General features: G+C 32.7%; 2 protein-coding genes across 2 annotated transcripts in view; both read left to right on the forward strand.

Annotated features, from left to right (window-relative positions):
• The window catches only part of LOC135838709 (phosphoglycerate mutase 1-like), an 81506-nt gene that overhangs the window by 33703 nt on the left and 25745 nt on the right, over positions 1 to 22058 (forward strand). The gene's annotated exons all lie outside the window — the stretch shown is intronic.
• On the forward strand, positions 166 to 19684 carry LOC135838721 (aminoacyl tRNA synthase complex-interacting multifunctional protein 1-like). Its single transcript, XM_065354472.1, has 3 exons — positions 166 to 512; positions 583 to 749; positions 873 to 19684. Exons 1-3 carry the CDS (start codon positions 449 to 451, stop codon positions 1359 to 1361), a joined length of 720 nt encoding a protein of 239 aa, XP_065210544.1. The 5' UTR covers positions 166 to 448; the 3' UTR covers positions 1362 to 19684.

Below are 22058 nucleotides of genomic sequence, written 5' to 3' on the forward strand. Positions count from 1 at the left end.
CCCCCCCCAATTAAAAGGAGTGCAAATGCATTTTGAAAAAAAAATTATATTTATTCAATTTATTTATTGTTTAGTCTTTCACATTCAAGGACGAAAGCATCGAGAATTTATATCCAAAAAATCTTACTATTTTTATCAACATTTTTTCTCTGCTTCAATTATTAGCATTTCTTTCTACGAATCCTCAGCTGATCGTGATTATCGAAATGGATAAAAAAAATTACGTAATCGTGTTCGAATCGATAAGTTCGAACTGATAATGATTTAAAATTACTCCTCTTCCTTATCATAACTCATAAGAGTACTAATCATATTAATTTCAAGTTACGAAATTTGGAAATAACACGTTACAAAATCATTTTTTGTGCAGTTGGTTTTTTTTTCGGTTTCCTTAAAACACTAGAGAAGCATTTTTCATCATGCGAGTTGTTTGTGCCCATTCGAAGTGATGTTTTTCGTAAGATTCGTGGGTTGTTTTTCGATTCTGTTGTGTTCGATTTATTCGTCTATAGGTGGGTAGTCCTCTAATATACTGATAATCAAAATCATCGGTTGTATTTTTTCAATTTCTCATTATTCAAGGTCTCGATGCGAATGTCACCACTACCGAAAAACCTGTCGATGAGATCCCTAATTTCGGATTACTCGATATCAGAGTGGGCAAAATTCTATCAGTGGAAGATCACCCAAATGCCGATTCCTTATACGTAGAGACAGTAGATATAGGCGAATTGGAACCCAAAACCATTGTAAGTTTAGTACCTAGCTAGACCTACCAAACCCAGGGATTTAGATTTTTAGTCATCATTCGTTACCTTATCTCATCGAGTCTTTGAAAAACCACCTTGGTCTATACGTATTATTTTTCCCAGGTCAGCAGTTTGGTGCATTTTTTAAAACGCGAAGATTTGGAGAACAAACTAACCCTATTCGTTGTGAACTTCAAACGAGCCAAATTAAGAGGAGTTGTTTCCGAAGGTATGATTCTATGCGTCAGCCAAGGTGAAAAAGTTGAACTTCTGATACCTCCTGAAGGCAGCGAACCAGGCGATGTGGTTCTCGTGCAAGGTTACGATTATAAACCGGAGAAGAATATCGCGTCAAAACTGTACGATAAAGTGGAGCCTTATTTGAGAGTTGATAACGATGGAGTGGTTACTTTTCACGATGTACCTTGGAATATCAGCGGTAAAGGAGTGGTTACTGTCAAGACCCTTAGGAATATTTCATTCGAGTCGAAAGCAGCCAAGCCTACGCAAAGTTCTGCTAATTGTACTTTGAGTACTGCAGCAGGGGCTAATACGAGTACTACTAGTGATCCTCAAATGAATAATACGAGTACTGTTGTTTTTGTTTCGTAAAAAAAAATTTGAACATCCAATTCAGCGGAGTAGGGTGTACCTTGATTTTTTTTCCCTCCCACCCAGTGAAAATAAGTCGTGCCAGGAAGCCCCCCCCCCCATCATCAAAATATATGAGAAATCACAAAAATTGATATTTTCACGTTTTTTTTTTTTTTTTTTTTTTACTTTCTAATCCTTGAATTTTGCCCATTTTCATTGGAAAATAATATTGATGAATATTTTTCATCACTCTACATGATAAAAATGTAAAACTTGTCTCCATCCTCAAACATCAAACAATTAAAAAAAATATATTTTCACTTTTTTTTTTTAAATTCTTATCCTTGGATTATCTTTGTCAGAAAAACACTATTTAAAAATAATGTTTTTGATTTGCCCCTAATTTATAATTGCTTACGTCCAGGAACTTCTCTCCTCCCCCCTCCCCCCCCCATAATATCTAAATATGTGAAAAATCAAAACTTTCACCTTTTTTTCACCTTCGAATCTTTGAATTTGGTACATTTTCATTAGAAATATTAAGCAGGGTGTCTAACGGTTCTGCAAGTCCTGCAGTTGTCCTGCTTTTTATAATTTTTGATCAACAGTCCTGTTTTTTTTTTTTTTTTTTTTTTTTTTTTTTCAATCAGACTTCAAATTTTTAATTTATTTCTACTTTTTGAGGGTATCTAATGGTCATTAAAGTCTTGACAGTCACGAAAAAGTCGTGAATTTGGGTAGGTCGTCATAAAAATCATGAAAGCCAGGTCAAGAATTTTGCTCGAAACACGCTTGAAAATTTTTTAAAAAGCCCATAAAATGAAAAAAAAAATGAAAAATCAGAAAAATGAAAAAATTGAAATACCTAATTTTTTATGCTGTAAAAAATGGCAACCCTGTTCGATTTCTTCGCAGTTTTAAGCTATTTAATCATATATTTTGGGGGGGGGGGATTTTCATGGTGTAAAAATGTGAAAAATAGGTCATGAAAAATTGTCTAAAAATTATGTTAAACACCATGTTTTTCTGAAATTTTGAAAAAAATGTTTTTGAAAAAGGCTCATTTCGCTGACTTTTGTCTTTTACAACTTGAAGCACACATTTTTGAGAGTATTTATTTACCCTCCCTTCTTTTTGCTCTTCCTTTCCAAATAAAAACTTTTATGTTCAAATTCGCAAGAAATGTTCAAAGTTTGAATCAGAAAAATAAACTCCCACTTGCCTAAAGAAACTTTTTTTTTACTTTTCAAAACATGAATTTTTGAGAGCTTTTGACCTCGCTTCACTCAGGCTCGTTTGCTTTTCTTTTTCAATTTTGAATTTTTTTTTTCAGTCATTCAAATTTTAAAATTTTAATGCAAAATAATAAATCTTAAATTCTTAATTCTTTACACAAGAAAAATTTTCATTATTTTTTTTACCTACCTATTTTACTTTAAAACTGTCCGTTTTATTTCGAATATTTTTCAAAATGTCCTTAACATTTTTCATTGAATTTTTTTTTTTACATTGAAAAAAAAATTACGTTGAAAAAGTTTTTTATTCGCCAAATTTCCAAGAACCTCTTAAAGGTGAAAATAAAATCAAAAATTGAAATGGTATAAATTTTCGACATCCGCTTGCTTGAGAAAAATTTTAAGATGTTTGAAGACATTGGAGAAGCAAACCCCCCCCCCCCCGCCTCCTCTCACCCTTCTAAAAGATCTGAAGTGTTTGAAAAATAACCTGCTAAAGTCCTGCTTTTTTATTTCGAAATTTTGTTGGACACCCTGAAAAAGTCATTTAAAAGAAATCTGAGATATTGAATTTCGAAAAAAAAACCTGATTTGTTCATTTTTTTTGATTTTTTTCAACTTTGGACGCCAACATTGTTGGGGGTGTTCTCGAAAGAAGAATCAACTATAGAAGCAAAACCTGGGAAAAAAATGATGAATTGAGGGGGAATGAAATTTGGCGAAAGTAAGAAGCATTTTAAAGCAATTTTGTAGAAAAAAAAAACAGGACTTTTGTTTGACAAACTTTGAAACAAAAATAGAGCTTTTTAGGCAGGTAAGGCAAAAATTAATGCTTTCTATAGATGTTTTGGCAAAAAAGCAAAAATTTCTGATCAATTTTGGCAAAAATTACGACCATTTGACTATTTTATCAAAAAATTACTTCCTGAAAATTTTGACAAAAAAGCATTACAACTTTTTGTCAATTAGCCAAAAATTGACTCTTTTTGGGAATTTTTTGAAAATTTTGGTCAAAGCATTGGTTTTTTGGGAGATTTGAGTAAGAACAAGACTGTTTGAAAATTTTGACAAAAATTAAACCTTTTGACAATTTTACCAGAAATGGACATTTCTTGACAATTCAATTTTGACAGAAAGGGACAATTCTCGATTATTTTGCCAAAAAATGACAATTTTTGATACTTTTTTGACTTGGTCAAATTTCGCGGCAAAAAACCAGATCCTTTGAACAAGGTTGGCTAAAATAGCACTTTTTGAACAAAAAGAGAAGACCAGGAAAAAATCAATTCTGTTTGGTAGTTTTAGGCGAGGAGGGGGTACAAAAAATTATGGACTTTCAACTTTCGAGAATTAGCGTGCCCACACCACTCCCCCCTCCCGGTGAAAAAAAAACTGTTTGAAAGTATTCTGCTGAGAGATGAAAAATTTTCAGATAATTTATACCTGCAGAAGTGCAGACATCAATTTTGCATCTGTTTTGATATTTTTCAATTTTGGGGGGCTTTATAGAAAGGGACCAACATCATTTTGAGGACCAAATGACGGGTTTTCTTGAAAATATGCTTATTCAGAAAGATTCTATGTTTGAAAAATTTTCAAAAAATTTCTATAAGCATCAATTTTTCATTTTTTTATATTTTTTTTTTCGAAATTTGGAGGGCTTTATATGTACAAGAAATCCAACATCACTTGGGGGTCCAACGAAGGTTTTTTTTTGAAAAGGGGGTCATGTAGAATAAATTCTAATGTAGAAATTGAGCATTTTCAAAAAAAAATTCCCTGATTTCAATTTTTTCTCATTTTTTTGTGATTTTTTTCCATTTTGAGGGATTTTTTGCTAGGGAGTCAATATGATTTGAAGGACCGGTTAAAGTTTTCTCTGAAAAGGGGGTTGTTTAGAAAAATTCTGATGCATAAACAAACAAATTTTGATAGATAAAATTTTTTTTATTCTTTTGATTTTTTCAACCTTGGGAGGAGGGCTCCCGGCATTACTTTTTTGTAGATAGGAGGAAAATGAAAAAGGAATTATTTTCGTAACCGAGATTACAACTTTGTTGGGCAGGAGGTGGAAAATTCCAACTTTGCAAAATAAGGTACACCCTAGAGCTGACAATAAGATGTTCTTGAGTTCAGATATCCATTATTTGTTTAGTCAAGTTCTTTATCTCTTGTATTCATTTCTATTTATTTATTCTATCAATTTTTTCTAAATAAACGTTACTTATGCTAGGACTAATGATTCTAAAATAAGTAGGTACTTAGAACAGCAAAAAATACTCACAAAATGCGGAAAATCCAACCGACATCGGATCTATTTGAATAGCCGAGTAGAAAGGTCTCATCGAAACTTGCAAAGTTTGCTGACAAAATTGTAAATTATAATAAGGCGACGTACTAAGACTCCTTTCAGTTTGCGGATCATTTTTCCTCACTTTATTACTCGTATGTTCAGTTTCCAACGAAGCTGGATAGCAATTATTACCTCTGCCATTATTGTGTGGCTTCTCACAGTGATCCGACGACAAGGGTTGAAAATTGAGTTTTTCCGAAGTAGAGATCACTTTTCCCATTGGTTTGATGACATTTGTATCTTTGGTTGGTCGATCATCTGTTTTGGTTGCGGTTGCAGTTTCAGTTTCACTTTCTCGAGATGATATATCGTAAGATGTTTCCAAATTACCGTACAAACGTTGGAAGAATTCGCGATGCGATGAAACTGGCTTGGATTTTTGGTAGAGTTTATTCGCCGGATCGTTGTTGTCGAGTTTTTTCTTCTCTGTTGTTTTCATGATGAGCGATGGCACATTTTTTTTTTTTTGGACACTATTTCCGCACTCGAGATTTATTCGTAGATTCGCGACGCGAAGTACTGTAAAGTTTTTCGAAAGCTGTGAGAAAATGATCGAGTATTATTTTATATGTATTATTGCCGCATGTGATTGTATCGTTTGGTTGGTGCGAATTGTCGGCGAGGGTGATGTCTCTAATCTTATTGGGAACTTTTGATAACCAATGGAAAAGCAGACAGGACGTCTTTAACGGTAACCCCTCCTTTTTGGAAATCGCGTGCGCGTAATTGAACTTTTGGGTGTTTACTACACCCTGCTGCGAGTATTGCATTATCCTTTGCTGCCTTTTTACCATCACGTTGTAGTTATTTGGATGTCGAGTTGGTGTGGGAATGTTTTGAGAATGTAGGTCAAAATGACGGCGAAAGAGTGGTGAAAAAGAAACAGATGGATGGATGGTGTTTGAAATTTGGTTGTTTCGTGAGCTCAGACTATTGTACACTGTACGGAATTTTCGGAATTGTAGGTTCCAAAATTAATCAGAAGATATATCCCTACATGTTGGAAAAATAAAATAAGAAGGTGCATTAACACAAATCATCAAATGTGAGTGTGAGTTATATGTATGGGTAGGCTTTACAACTTGTCGATTCCATCTGCAGCCTAAATAATGAAAAGAGTATATTAACGAATACCACATCGAATTACTCAACCTAAAACAGATGTAAATAAACTAATGTGCGAAAGATTACTCCGTATGATACTAATTTAACTAGCATCCTATCTTGTGACATGGTTAATTTTTTAAAAATGTAACCTTATTAATGTCACCTTTTTTGGTCCCCCCTCCTTCCAAAAAAAATTCAATATAATTCTCTCATTCTCAACTATTATTGCAAAAAAGTATGATCTCTTCAAAATTGACTAAAACTCTTCCTTTTTCAAAAATGATCATAAAATTGTTCTTAAGAAGTAGTGAAATGGCTAAAAATTGACGTCTTTATTCAGAAAATTCCCAAAAGTCTCGTAGTTTTTCTGTGTTCAAAAGTCTCATTTCTTGGACAATGAAGAAAATCAAACAAATACGAGGTATAATTTTTTGGCTTCTAATCACCTAACGAAAGATCATGCTTTTTGCTAAAATTGGTCAAAAATGTTTCCTCGTTTAGAAATTTACAAAAAATTCTTGAAAACCTACTTTTTATCCAAAATGATGCAAAATTTTTGATTTTTTGGATAAAATTTGCAAAATTACCAACAATATTGCTAAAATTGTCGAGTCTTGCTTTTTTTCTAAAATTGTCTGATAGTCTTGCTTTGTGCCGAAAATTCATGCTATTTTTCTTGGCAATTTGAAAAGTCTCCACCAGCTTGTTTTCACCAAAAAATAATAGTTTTTTCTCGAACAAAGCAAAATTATGAAGTCTCACTTGAATATTGAAAAAAATGTTGACTCTAATTCCCAAGAAATGCTGATTTTTGCTGAAATTGTCAAATGGCTTTTTCAAACGTTTCCGCAATTTTTTAGCAAAATTGTAAAAGGTTTCCACTTTTTCAAAAAAAAAAAAATTATCTTAGAGCTTTTTTTTGGTGAAAAAAATTGCCAACAGTAACACTTTTTCTCCATTAATTCCTAAAAAAATCTTGATTTTTGGTTTTCACCAATAGGGTAAGGTTGCCTAAATCGTACCACTGCTTGGTTTTTAGGACCTAGAGAGCCCAATTTTAATTCTTTTTTACTGATTTTTTTTTTTTAAATTGTAGCTTGAAACCTTGTCTATCGAATAACGTATCAATAGAGTAATTTATTCTTCAGTGAGAGGAGATATTTCAGTTTCTGCGAAGGTCTTCAAGTGGTACAATTTGGGAAACTAGTCTCCTAAATCGTACCATCAGTTCCCAAAGTTATACTACCCAGTCATTTTAGTTATATTATTTTGAAGGAAATAGATGAAATGAGGTAAAAAAATTCAAGAAAAAGCATAAGGTTTTCATTTGTATCCATTATAACACATATTTAGATTTGTAAAATGAAAAAAGGACTACGTGTTTGTCTTGAAGCTTTCTATTCAGTTTTCTTGTAGTTTTTACCTGGTACGATCTAGGGAACTCATTGCATGTAATACAAATGTAATGGTATGATTTAGGAAACCTCAATGTGGTTGTGGTATGATTTGGGCAACTTGGGCATTTTTTTTGGAATAACTGGCAGCACTGTCATAAAATATACTTGTAACTGACATCTGTGCGCGATGCAATAAGTATAAATATGTGTTTCATGTGATCCATTGAAAAAAATTCCACTTGATTAATCCTATCAGGGCTCCAACACCTCACAATACCTAACATACATCAAAAAAAATATAGATTACAACCACATATCTTCTTTAAATCATGATAAGTTACACAACCATTAGTCAATCTGGCTGATTATTTTTGTATAGTAGGTGGCAACACTGACACATTTCAGTTGATACCCCAAAAAATTATAGGAGTGCTACCTTCTATGTAAAGTAGTAGGTGGTACGATTTCGGCAACCTTACCCTACTTATTGAAAATGTTTGCTTTTCAACGCAGATTTTTTTTTTTTGCAAAAAATTACGTACTTAGTTTTGCTTTTTCAAAATTTGTTGCAAAGTTTTGCTTGTTCGCCAGGAGTTGCCAAAAATACCCTTATCTTGTTGAAGTTGTTCTAGTCATGTTTTATTTGGCTGAATTGGCTTTTTTGTTAAAAATTGCAAAATGACTAAAAAAAAAATCTCTTACACTGAAAAACTTCTCATAATTGTTGAACTTTTGTGTTCTGCCTTTTCTTGTTTGTGAACTATTTCTTTGTTTAAATTTTTTGGTGACATTAGTCAGAAAATCACAAATAGTTCAATAAAATTCTTTGGAAACAGTAGAAAGACATTGAAACTAAAAAAACGTTTGCATGGCTGTTGCCTACACTTCTATGAATCTATGAATGAACATACCAACGCTTGGAAAATGTTTGAGGGGTCCTCATGAGCAGGAAGACTTTGATTTGCACTGAAAAAATATAAAAATCCTAAAACCAAAAAAAAAAAATTAGCTCTAGTTAGTTTTTGTTTCAAGTTGACACCGAACATTTTTTGAAAAATTCCATCTTTATACCTGTATAAGAGAAAAATTTGATTGATTGATTGTGTCAATTTTTAAGTGGTTGCACAAAGTTACTACATGTTTGGCTGATTGAGATTCTTCAGACTTTGTGTTAATGATTGTCAAAGTGAGATCTTTGTACATAATCTAAAAATTGAATCTGATTTGATAAATCTTTTACACATTTCATATAAACAAACTAACCCTTTAGATGCAAGAAACATTGCAATGTATTTTGCTTTGACAGTTGATGAAGCTATGTACATGTAATTCGTTTTTCCATATTCTCAAATAAGTCGGATTGCCAAATAAAATAACACTGTTAATGTGATTGTCTCACTCCTACGCCACTCTTGTAACACTGGTCAATACTTTTGGAAATCATTCAAGATCACATCAAAGCAAAATAAGTAGAATTTTGTACCTTACCTGTAAGAAATAGGTTGTCACTACTCAGTTACTTACTTTTGAGTTTTAACTTTAATATTACGTTTTACGTTACAAGTTAAGTTAGACAATGAAGCACTAGGACTGGATATTGATGTAATTGGTAATTCATTTCAATTATTAATAAAATAATCAGAGTACAAGGAATACCCGGATTTTTGAAAACATTTGTGCATAAATAGCCTTGTTGGTTATATGTAATATTGGGTTCATTAATATCCAGTATAACCAAACTATGTGTATAGAACAGAAAGTACATATATAATTCTCATAACAGTCTCATCTCTCTGCATTTCAATTCTGGGAATTACCCCATTCAGTCCAGGAACAGTTTCAAGAGCATCTGTAAACTCTTTTCTGCAGTGAAGAGAGGGACACTCATTCTTAAATCTACACATAAAAACAATCATTCAAATCTATTATTCGATAATGAAAATTAAATCAGAATTATAACATTAGTATTTCTGTAGATGACCATATGATACCAAATCATGGATGTTTATGGAACCTATCGAGTTGGTTTTTTTTTACAATTGAATTTTAATTGAAATTAAAAATTCAGTCAACTTTTTATTATTAAAAATCAAAAATAATTGTCATGCTCATGATTTACAAAAAATTCTTTTAAGCCTACTTTTTCCCCCAAAATGATGCAAAATTATCGATTTTTTGGATTACGTTTGCGGAATTGCCTGTAGTTCCTAAACTAGTCAAAAGTCTTCTTTTTTTATTTCTAAAATTGTCTGATAGCCTTGCTTCCTACCAAAAAATAGTCGTTTTTTTTTTAAACAAAGCAAAATTCCAAAGTCTCACTTATTTTTTTCTTTTTTTTTTTTTCTTTTTTCCTTTTTTCTTTTTTTCTTTTTTCTTTTTTTTCTCTTTTTTTTTCTTATTGAAAAAAAAAACATGATCATGTATGGCCAAATTGGAACCTTTTTCCCCAGGTAGTGAACTTTCATCACAATGCCTTAATTTCAGACTATTTTCTTCCGCTCAAACTCCTTTTTGAAGCAGTGGGAATACTCTTACCATAGAAGTATGGCTCTGCATTTTAGCATACGTTGTTCCTACTCCAAGCAATTACTCCTCAAAAAGGCTCACTCCTTACTCTGACTCCTACACCACTCTTGTAACACTGGTCAATACTCTTGGAAATCATTCAAGATCACATCAAGGCAAAATAAATAGAATTTTGTACCTTACCTTCGCCTGTTCAGAAATATGGATGCAATAAATACAGAGCCACGAAAAAATTGAAGAGTAATAGCACGAATGTGCATACAAGGAAAAAAATTTCCACAAATGATAATGCAGGAGTATTTGCACGATCCTGTTCATTAGGTTCCATGTTATCTGGCAATTTTACTCACTAGTTGGGACCTAGAATAAACAATTAATTAATTTATGAACTTTAGTACTCATTCTGTTCAGAAATCTGGATGCATTAGATAAAAAGCCATAAATAAATTGAATAATAATAGCACCAAAGTGCAAACTATGAAAATAATTCCTCAAAATGACATAGGAGTATCAGGATCCTATTTGTTAGGTCATTAGTTGAGACCTGGAATAAACAATTAATTTATTTATGAAACGATATATACCTACACAGCCTTCCCCAGTATAACTGAATTGTGTGTATGGAACAGAGAGTATATAATTCTCATAATGGCCTCATCTCTCCTGATTTCAATTCTGGGAATTACCCCATTCAGTCCAGGAACAGTTTCAAGAGCATCTGTAAACTCTTGTCTGCGAGGAAAGAGAGGGGCACTCATTCTTAAATCTACACATGAAAACAATCATTCCAATATATTATTCAATAATGAAAATTAGAGCAGAATAATTCAACATCACTATTTCTGTAGATGACCATGTGATACTGAACCATGGATGTTTATGAAACTTATCAAGTTTTTTTTTACAATCAAATTTTTATTCAATTGACTTTTTATTTGTAACAATCAAAAATAATTATTAAGAAAATTAAGCGTTAAATGGATAATATAAGATTGCATTTTTACAGGGCAGATTTTCATATAGCTTAGGTTTGGAAAAAGAAGAATTTTACACAGGGAGTCTTACTTGGAAGGATTGGACATTCTCTTAGGTAGAGGAAAAATAGATGTGAGAAAGATGGGTAGGATTGGAAATATGGATAGGTATACAAAAATAGAACAGGGATGCGATCGTTGGTAGGTAGGAAAAATAGGTAACCTACTATACCACTAATATTTAAAATTCTTGATTCAAAAAAATTACTTTCTAAATCAGAAACAAAAATTTAATTGGACTACAATAAATAAAAATGCGAATGATCTAAAATTTCAACCAAGAGGGACTTGTCCCTAGCATAACAATGCTCTTTAGATCAATAATTGAAATAACATAGGAATAAAAATAAAACAAATTTAATTTCTAAATTACTTAAGAACAGTAAGCAATACTTTTATCGAATGTAGATCAATTGATTGATGATAATTATTTATACTTGATGATAAACCACATGTTCAAGTTTTATAAACTCCTACCTGTATTATATTTTTACATTGAAAATTACTTGTACTTTGAACCATTAGGTAGATAAGTGTGACTGAGGTTCGAGCCAAATATTTAATAAAACTGGACAGTTTGATTATAAATTCATTTTATTTAAAAAAAATATCAACTTTATGAATACTGTACACAAAAGTTTAAGCCAAATGTAAAAAGAACTATGTCTTGTAAGACATGAATTGGAATTTGACCAAACCCTGGACTAACATGAGTATAGAAAAAAATCATAAGGTAAAGGGTATAGGTTTGTATGGCTAAACACATTTTGAATTAAATTGATCCCAGTTTGTAATTGCAGTTATTGCACATTACAAACGGTTTGATGCACATTAGTTTGCTATGGGAAGGGTGGTCAGTGATGTACAATTTTATAAATTTCAGAGGAGAATGTCTTTAGTAGTTACTACAAAAACAAAAACAAAAAAAAATGATGTAATGCGATAGGCAAACATTAGATGGATTGTTAAGTTCTTATAATTTGAATTAGATGGTGATAAAAGATACGCGACGCGAGTAATAATAAAAATGCCTTACTTATACTGAATACAATCTTTCCCAGATTGAGTTGTTCTAAATACAATCTTTCCCAGATTGAGTTTTTCGGGATCATGCCAATTGCCAGGGCGCTCTTTTGTGTGTCTGATTCATAATGTAACGCAGGCTGTTCTGAGCATCACTACCATATTTTTGGTTTCCTGTTGAAAGAAAATACATTCATAAATTTATTGTTGACTGTGTACCTACACATTGCCAAAAATTGAGAGCATGTATAATACATATATTATTGTATACGTAAAATTTGTGTTAGTACTAGGGGAAACTAACACTGACCTGTGATATAATTATCTAATTTACCAATTATTCAAACTGAAACTAAACTAGGGATACAGGAACAGGATAAGAGGATATGACCATAGGCCCCAACACTGTGGTGGCCAATATGTGATATAAAATTAATGCACTCAAATGAACAAACTTCAGACCTGGCACCCTAAGAAAATTGAATAATATGTAAAAGCACCAAAGTGCAAACTATAAAATAATTCAACAAATGATAATGCAGGAGTATTTGCATGATCCTGTTCATTAGGTTTGATGTTATCTGGCATTTTTACTTATTAGTTGGGACCTTGAATAAACGATTAATTACTTATTAGTTAGGACCTGGAATAAACAATTGATTAATTTATGAACTTTGGTACTCATCCTGTTCAAAAATATGGATGCAATAGATAAAAATCCAAAAAAAAATTGAGTAATATATAAAAGCACCAAAGTGCAAACTATAAAACAAATTCAACGAATGTTATCTGGCATTTTTACTTATTAGTTGGGACACTTGGGACCTTGAATAAACAATTAACTAATTTATGAAAACATATGTACACATAGCCTTGTTATTTATAATATTGGGTTCATTAATATCCAGTATAACCAAACTATGTGTATAGAACAGAAAGTACATATATAATTCTCATAACAGTCTCATCTCTCTGCATTTCAATTCTGAGAATTACCTCATTCAGTCCAGGAACAGTTTCAAGAGCATCTGTAAACTCTTTTCTGCAGTGAAGAGAGGGACACTCATCCTTGAATCTACACATGAAAACAATCATCCAAATCTATTATTCAATAATGAAAATTAGATCAGAATCAAAACATCACTATTTCTGTAGATGACCATGTGATACTAAAACGTGGATGTTTATGAAACTTATCGAGTTGTTTTTTTTTTACAATTGAATTTTAATTGAAATTGAAAAGTCAATCAGCTTTTTATTATCAAAAATCAAAACTATCAAAAGTAATTATCATGATTTACAAAAAATTCTTTTGAGCTAAGTAACTTTTTTTTTTCAAAATCAGATGCAAAATCATTGATTTTTTGGATAAAGTTTGCGGAATTGCCTATATAAATGCTTGTCTGCCATTTTAAGTACTGTAGCAATTGGAAAGTCTTGCTTGCTTTCACCAAAAAATAGTTGACCATTCCATTTCAAGATTCAATGAGCAGTGCCTCTACAGGGACCATCTGGGGTAACTTTTTACACAATGTTTACATTATTCCCCTTTACCACTGTGATCAGCAGTTTTGCACATCTTGTAGTTCCAGAATCTAAGCTCTTCCCTGCTCTTACTCCTCCACTCTTGCAACACTGGTCAGTACTTTTGAAAAACATTCAAGGTCACATAAAGGCAAAATCAATAGAATTTTGTACCTTACCTGTATGAAAGTCAAAGACATTGAAGCTGGGAGTCCAATGACTCTCCAGATTTCAAGCAACCTCTATCTATCCAACAGATATAAAGCCACGAAAAAGTTGGAGAATAAAGCACCAAAGTGCAAACTATAAAAAAAAAGTTGACAAAAGATAATAGAAAAATCACGTAGATGATAATTCTAGTCGTTTTTTGCTTGAAAATCAAGGTATTGTACCCGTAAATTGATTCTGATATTACCTTATGTAATTTGTCTGGTCTTAATTTTCCTGAAGAAAAGGAAATGTACAATCAATAGAGATCTGGCTTTTAAAAATTCATTATATGTAGAATTTGAACTTATATGAGCTACTTTTTGAATTTGAGAAAGAGCATCTGCATTGGAGTTTGCTCTTCCTGGTTTATATACAATCTCATAATCATATTCTTCTAATTTTAGACACCAGCGAACCAATCTTGATCCAGGATCCTTACAATTAGTTATTTTGCATAACTTCTTCATAACTTGGCAGCGTGTGTTATTATTATTTACAGTTGAGCAACTTATCTCTGTGCTCTACAAATCAGCTGGCGGCTAAAGCACTTGTTAAGGCATCAGCTGGCTGATCGATTGATCTAACAAATTTTAAAACTGTTTTGCCTTGTTGAACAAAGTCCCTAGTAATGTGATAATTCAACATTGCTACATGTATGATTGCAGAACCATTGCTCCAACTGTAGGGCACAATTTTTTCACTGATAATAGTGAAAGTGCTGATATGATTACATTTATAGCAGATTTGGGTTTGTCCAATCACAAGACACATTTCACAAGTATTCTGCAAAACAAAAGAAAATTATTTATAGTGAGCATTAGTTGAGGCTCAGAATAAAAAATTAATTGATTTATGAAAAGATATATTGTACACAGTGCTGCCAGGTCAAAATTTGTGAAATCCCCTCTGAGTGTTTTGAAAACCAATGAAAAATCCCCAAGATCCCCACTTCTATATTTTTCTCAGTAAAATCTCCCAAATTATGTAAAATACACATGAAATTCGGGGAAATTTTATTTTAATGTAAGGTATAGGTAGTAAGGTTTTCGGCCTATGCTTATTGATCCTTTACCTTTATACTTATTAACATAAACAGAGCTTTTGTATTTATACTTATGGATTGCAACTGGGTATTGCTGGGTTTTCCTAAATCCAATTTTCTGGGTCGTTATTGACTTCATTCTTTTCAGTATTTCCCTTATCTTGTCATTCTCCTCCGGAGTACATATCTTCATCAACATATTTAGATTTGTTGTAATTACGACTGTGTGTTGTTGATTTGTCACCTTGGGTATAAATATTGTCGATCTTTTCGACTCCAAGTCCGCTTTCATTGTGGCCGCCACTGGTCTGGCTTGACTGTTGTTAATCACTGCCAAATTGTGTTTCCAGGTAAGTATTCCATACTTGATTCTCTTGAACTAACGTGCGACTGGATAGAGGTTCTTGTAACGTGAATCTTAAATCGACTTACTTGAATGGATACTGCAACGTGTTATGTTGTGTGATATTAATTTCAAATTAATCTCACATCGGTCTTCAACTTGGATCAGTATTTCTTTACGTAACACAATCTGACGAAATTGGTTTTGACTTCTGTTTCTCTCCTTAGCGTCTTTGTCAACAGGATGTGATAGCGCACCTCATCTGCGATTGGTCCGATATACCTATTTAAATGACATACTGAAACTCCAATTTGATTGGCTCTTAATGTTTCTTTGGTCCTGGGGCAAAGCAGACTAATTTTTATTTGGGGAGGGAAGCAAAGATCTTGAAAATGCAAACAACAAAATCCCAAATTTTCCAACAACTTTGCTGGATACTACTTTTACAAGATAAATCCTACATTTTTTCATGCCCTTCCAACATGATATCTACTTTAAAGACATGAAAAATGGGAATAATTTGTATGCACTTTGCTTCTGTCTTGAAATTGAATTCAACTCATTTTTTTTTAGGAAGTAGAAAAATTGAAAGACATAGATGAAGAATGATTATAATATGACGTGATTTGATTAAGTGCAAACTATAAAAAAAAATTAACAAAATGATGATGTAGGAGTATCAAATCCTATGCGTTAGGTTTGATATTATCAGGCATTTTCACTTCATTAGTTGAGACCTGGAATAAACAATTAATTTATGAAAAGATCTGTACATAGGCTTATTGTTTAAAATATTGGATTCATGAATATCCAGCATAACCATACAATGTGTATGGAACAGAAAGCACATTATATAAATCTCATAACAGTCTCATCTCTCTGCATTTCAACTCTAGGAAATTACCCCATTTAGTCCAGGAACAGTTTCAAGAGCATCTGTAAACTCGTTGCCTTAGTTGCAAAGTAGCGTATGTCCATCTGTTAACTTGATACTTCGTGTAAAAGTGCTTTCAATCTGGAGCACCATCTATTGGGTTTTAGTGGTAGCCAATAGGTAGGTATGTCGGAGACATGTCCCGCCAGCATACTTACCCATTGGCTACCACTAAAACCCAATAGATGGCGCTCCAGATTGAAAGCACTTTTACACGAAGTATCAAGTGAACAGATGGACATACGCTACTTTGCAACTAAGGCAACGAACTCTTGTCTGCAGTGAAGAGAGGGGCACTCATTCTTGAACCTACACATAAAAACAATCATTCAAATACATATATTATTCAATTATGAAAATTAGAGCAGAATTCAACATTATTATTTCTGTAGATGACCATGTGATATTAAACCATGGATGTTTATGAAACTTATCCAAGTTTTTTTCTTACAATTGAATTTTAATTAAAATTGAAAAAAATTCAATTGACTTTTTATTAAGGTAAAGTGGGGTAATTCCGATGGCAAAATTCAAAATTTTAGCAATTTCTCATTTTTTGGATTTCCTGTACATTTTGGGGCAAAAATGATGTAACAACTTTATTCCTGCGTCCTTCAGCTACACATTGACTATATTGAAGAGTGATTTGTGTGAAGGCTTCATACATATAATTGAAAAAACATTTTGGAAGGTTGAGTTATCAGAATTACCCTAAAAATGGGGTAATTCCGATAATGAGTTTTATAAGGAACGGAATTCTCCCAGGGTAATTCCGAGCCAGTAATGTTGAAATATACCATTTATTGCATATTTAGGTTTTTATTTCATGTAAATTGAATCATTAGAACAAAAATTAAATTTTTTTTACAAATATGCATTTTTGAGGCATAATTTTTGAAAACTAGACCAACTAGAGAAAAATGCCCCGTTTTGAGGATTTTCTTTGATAATTTCGACCCCCTAAAACTATAATGCATCAAAACAGCGGAAAAAACATTGCAGGACAATTTTGCTGGGGCTATCGGAATTACCCCTCAGCATGAAAAATGATCGACATGTTTAATAATTCAATGCCACCAAACAAATAATTATAAAAGCAAAATCAAAAGAGGTACTGACACTTTAACACGTATTCATCAAATATCAGCTTCTAAACAGAATTTTTCAACAAGTTTTGAACGATAAAAACGAATTTCAAAAGTGCACTGTTTTTTGCGGCAAAGGATTTGGGCATTCAGATTTTGAACACTGCACAGACTTGACAAAACAGAGCAGATGAACCATCTGATCATTAATGGGTGTAGGTTAGCACTAAAACTACCTACTTTCTTCATCATTTGTGCCAAAATGTGTTTTGCAACACAGCTAGGGCTTGTTATCGGAATTACCCCACTTTACCTTAGTAAAAATCAAAAATAATTATTATGAAAATTTAGCGTTAAATGGATCATACAAGATTGCATTTTTACACCACAGATTTTGGTATAGGTTTGGGAAAAAAATAAATTTCTGTGGGGAGTTTCACTTGGAAGGATTGGCAATTCTCTTTGAGAAAAAATAGATGTGAGAAAGATGGGTAGGATTGGAAATATGGATAGGCATAGAAAAAGAGAACAGGGATGGGATCGTTGGTAGGTAGGAAAAATAGGTAACCTACTATACCACTAATATTTAAAATTCTTGATTCAGAAACATTACTTTCTAAATCAAAAACAGAAATTTAATTGTTCTATAATAAATAGGAATGTGAATGATCTAAAATTTTAACCAAGAGGGACTTGTCCCTAGTATAAGAATGCTTTTTAGATCAATAATTGAAATAACTTAGGAATAAAAATGAATCAAATTTAATTTCTAAATTACTTACTTAAGAAACAATAAGCAATTTCACCACAGAACGTGTATTATTTAGGAGGGATATATTTCCGTACTTGTAGCCACTGTGCCATTCTATGGCTAGTCATCAAATGTAGATCAATCGATTGATCATAATTATTTATACTTGATGATAAACTACACGTTCAAGTTTTATAAACTCCTATCTGAATTATATTTTTACATTGAAAATTACTTGTACTTTGAACCATTAGATAGGTGTGACGAGGTTCGAGCCAAACATTTAATAAAACTAGTTTGATTATAAATTTATTCAATTTTTAAAAAATATAGATTTGATGTGTCCCTAGCATAAGAATGCTTTTTAGATCAATAATTGAAATAATATAGGAATAAAAATGAATCAAATTTAATTTCTAAATTACTTACTTAAGAAACAATTTCACCACAGAATGTGTGTTTAGGAGGGATATATTCCCGTACTTGTAGCCACTGTGCCATTCTATGGCTAGTCATCAAAAGTAGATCAATCGATTGATCATAATTATTTATACTTGATGATAAACTACATGTTCAAGTCTTATAAACTCCTATCTGAATTATATTTTTACCTTGAAAATTACTTGTACTTTGAACCATTAGATAGGTGTGACAAGGTTCAAGCCAAATATTTTACAAAACTAGTTTGATTATGAATTTATTTTATTTTAAAGAATATAGATTTGATGATTACCTTACTAAGTGTAGCATCTCCTTTGGTTTGATGATACATTATTATGAAGTGCTGTGAACTGGGCCAGGTTGCCCGTTTTTACTCTACTGTCATATTTCAAATATTTCATTCAGAAAATGCAAGTTATCTTGAACTAAAACACTTGAAGTTCTATTGAACTTGATTGATACATTATATTCTTGAAAAATAACTTATCGAACATTAAAAACAGAAAATTGGAAAAATTACAAAGGCCTCAGGGTATGAGAGGGCCTTCAAACTACTCATGGGAAACTCTACATAGACTATATGTAACACAATAGGGTAGATAGCTCAGAAACAAGTAATATAAGATCAACTTTTTTCTTATAAGTTCGCATTTTTAAATTTGATGTACTCCTACTTCTAGTTCTAGGACATAATTATTATGAAATAAATATAATTAATGATAAGTGGAAACTTCAAGCTTTAAAATAAAGTAAATATTATAACACTATTCATCAAAATATGTATTTATAGATAAAATGATAAATGGTTTCACTGTATCAAGTGTAAGACTACCTGTAATAAAAAATTATTATAGATAATAATATTATAGTTATTTAATACCTACAAATAAAAATTAGACAATCTCAGATTTGAAACATTGAGAGTAGACATCTCTCTGAAAGATATTACTCTGTTTAGAAGAGCTGTGATGATCTATTTTTGTTTCATCTTCAATCAGTACTTGATTTATGTTGTCAAAATGAAAATCTTCATTGAATTCTTGCTATTGTACTTGATACTCGAGGAAAGTATAATGTTAAAAATTTAAATTGAGTATGGATTATGTATCATTTTTAGTAAACTGTAGTGCTTATTACTATGATAATAAATCTGTTGTAATATTTATCATACACCTATGCAATTTACATGTAATTTTTGTAAATGTAGTAGCAAAATTTGTGCCAGCCAGGCCTACCTACTATTTTGTGTTTTAATATTATGATCTACTTGTTGGCATGTTTGTTTGTATCCATTTTAAATGTAAAATACATATTATTCATTATTCAACATCACTAATTTTTGTAGTCATCGATTCTGTTCGTATTATTTTTCAATCAAGTTTTTACCATCGCTTTGTAGTCATTTAGATGTTAAGGTAGGTGTGGGGACACTTTGAAATCTAATTTTTGGGCAACCTCCCTCCCTCCCTCCCTCCCCTAATTTGAACTTGAGGAGGGTCTGACTGCAAATCTAACTTCATATTTGTGTTCAGCGAGTTTGATTCATATCATAACAACACCCATACTGTCAGTCATCTTTTGCCCCAAAATTGGGTTTTCAACAAGTTGGTTGGTTTTCTATTGTTTTGGGAGGCCGGCATGCAAAATTGTAGAATTATATCTTTGGCAGTATACATAAAGGTGATTATGTGATTAATAGTCTACTACCTGTACATGTAAATCTGAATTTTGCATTATTTTTTTCATTCAAAAAACAACTTTTGTCTGTAATATAGTGGTCAGAATTTGCATTCACCTAAAATCATCCCTCTCAGATTCCTAGAATAATTTTTATACAAATTCCTTAAGAGAACTATAGTCCGAAACAAGTCGTTTGCAATAAGTTGACGAAGTATTCTCAGTAATTCCTTAGTTGTTCTTCAGTGAGAATGCCGGTGGAATTGACACAAGGATCATTTCATGTCAACTCAACCAAAAAAAGGCGATTTTAAAGTCATGTCTTTTGATTTTGCTCAAATTTTTTTTACAATATGTACCCATCCAGTGAGTAAGAACCCCGCAATCAGTTTGGTTCCAGCCTCCTAAGGAAGTTGGTGGGGGGGGAGGGCTTCCATTATTTTCACATCGTCTCGAGGTACTCAACTTCAGCAGCCCATTCCTCCAAAACTATGATACTTTGATCAACACTGATTTCACAGTTTGAAAGAGCATTGCATTTAGAACTTTTTATTAAGCATTTTGAAATTTTCAAAAGTTGAAAGTTGAACTTTCACATTGAAAGTTCAAATTTAAAAATGGCGCTGTAAGTGGGAGCTACCATTTAAAGATTTGAAAAAATTTCCATAGATGAACCTTTTGATGCTTTTTCGAAGTATTCAAGTTTCGAGATGGGATCTCTTAATGGAGGGGGAGCACCTCCACCCCCAATTTTGGGCGAAACTTTCGAAAGAAAATCTGGGGCATGTGACATATCGAATTCTATGTTTTTGGTGACGCTGAACACGAATATGACGTCAGATTTTTGATAGGACCCCATCCATGGCCCCAGCACCTCCCTAAAGAGTGTAAAAGTTCAAAAAAGTGTTTTTGTTCGTGCGACACATGGAATTGTATGTTTTTGGTGACGCTGAACACGAATTTGACGACAGATTTTTGATTGGACTCCGTCCACTGCCCCCAACAATTGTTTTGGACTTTTACGTATTGGGGGAGGTTCTGGGGGTTCATGGGTGAGGTCGATTTAGGAAACTATGGCCATATTCGTGTTCAGCGATATCGAAAACATACTATTCCATGTGTCACACGAATGTAATCCTTTTTTTGGGAGGTTGCCCCTTTGGGGAGGTACTGGGAGCTGTGGACGGGTCCAATCAAAAATCTGACGTCATATTCGTGTTTAGCGTCACCAAAAACATACTATTCCATGTGTCGCACGTACAGAACACTTTTTTGAACTTTTACCCCTTTGGGGGAGGTGCTGGGGCCATGGATGGGGTCCTATCAAAAATCTGACGTCATATTCGTGTTCAGCGTCACCAAAAACATAGAATTCGATATGTCACATGCCCCAGATTTTCTTCCGAAAGTTTCGCCCAAAATTGGGGATGGAGGTGCTCCCCCTCCATTAAGAGATCTCATCTCGAAACTTGAATATTTCGAAAAAGCATCAAAAGGTTCATCTATGGAAATTTTTTCAAAATTTTAAATGGTAGCTCCCACTTACAGCGTCATTTTGAAATCAGAACTTTCAAAACTCTCAACTTTTGAAAATCTCAAAATACTTAAAAAGTTCAAAATTCAATTCCTTTTCGAACTGTGAAATCAGTTTTGATCAAAGTATCATAGTTTTGGGGGAATGGGCTGCTGAAGTTGAGTACCTCGAGTCATGTGAAAATAATGGAAGCCCCCCACCCGCCCCCTGAGGGAGCTGGGACCAAACTGATTGCGGCTTTCTTACTTACTGGGTGGGTAGATATTGTAAAAAAAATTTGAGCGAAATCGAAGGACATGACCCAAAAATGTTGGTCGAGTTGACATGGAATGACCCTTTACCATCGCTTTGTAGTCATTTAAGTAGATGTTAAGGTTGGTGTGGGGATGTTTTGAAATCTAATTTTTGGGGAAACCCCCCCTCCCTCCCTTAATGTGAACTTTAAGAGGGTCCAACTGCAAATCTAACTTCATATTCGTGTTCAGCGAGTTCGATTCAT

This window comes from Planococcus citri, chromosome 1, assembly GCF_950023065.1.
Source record: "Planococcus citri chromosome 1, ihPlaCitr1.1, whole genome shotgun sequence".
In the NCBI taxonomy this organism is placed as follows: Eukaryota; Metazoa; Arthropoda; class Insecta; order Hemiptera; family Pseudococcidae; genus Planococcus; species Planococcus citri.

Excerpts from the sequence above, each read along its gene's own strand:
- LOC135838721 (XM_065354472.1), top strand. The coding sequence starts at position 449 with ATGTTTTTCGTAAGATTCGTGGGTTGTTTTTCGATTCTGTTGTGTTCG. Across the intron at positions 513-582 it reads TTCGATTTATTCGTCTATAG|GTCTCGATGCGAATGTCACC; the intron begins GTGGGTAGTCCT and ends TCATTATTCAAG. Across the intron at positions 750-872 it reads AATTGGAACCCAAAACCATT|GTCAGCAGTTTGGTGCATTT; the intron begins GTAAGTTTAGTA and ends TATTTTTCCCAG.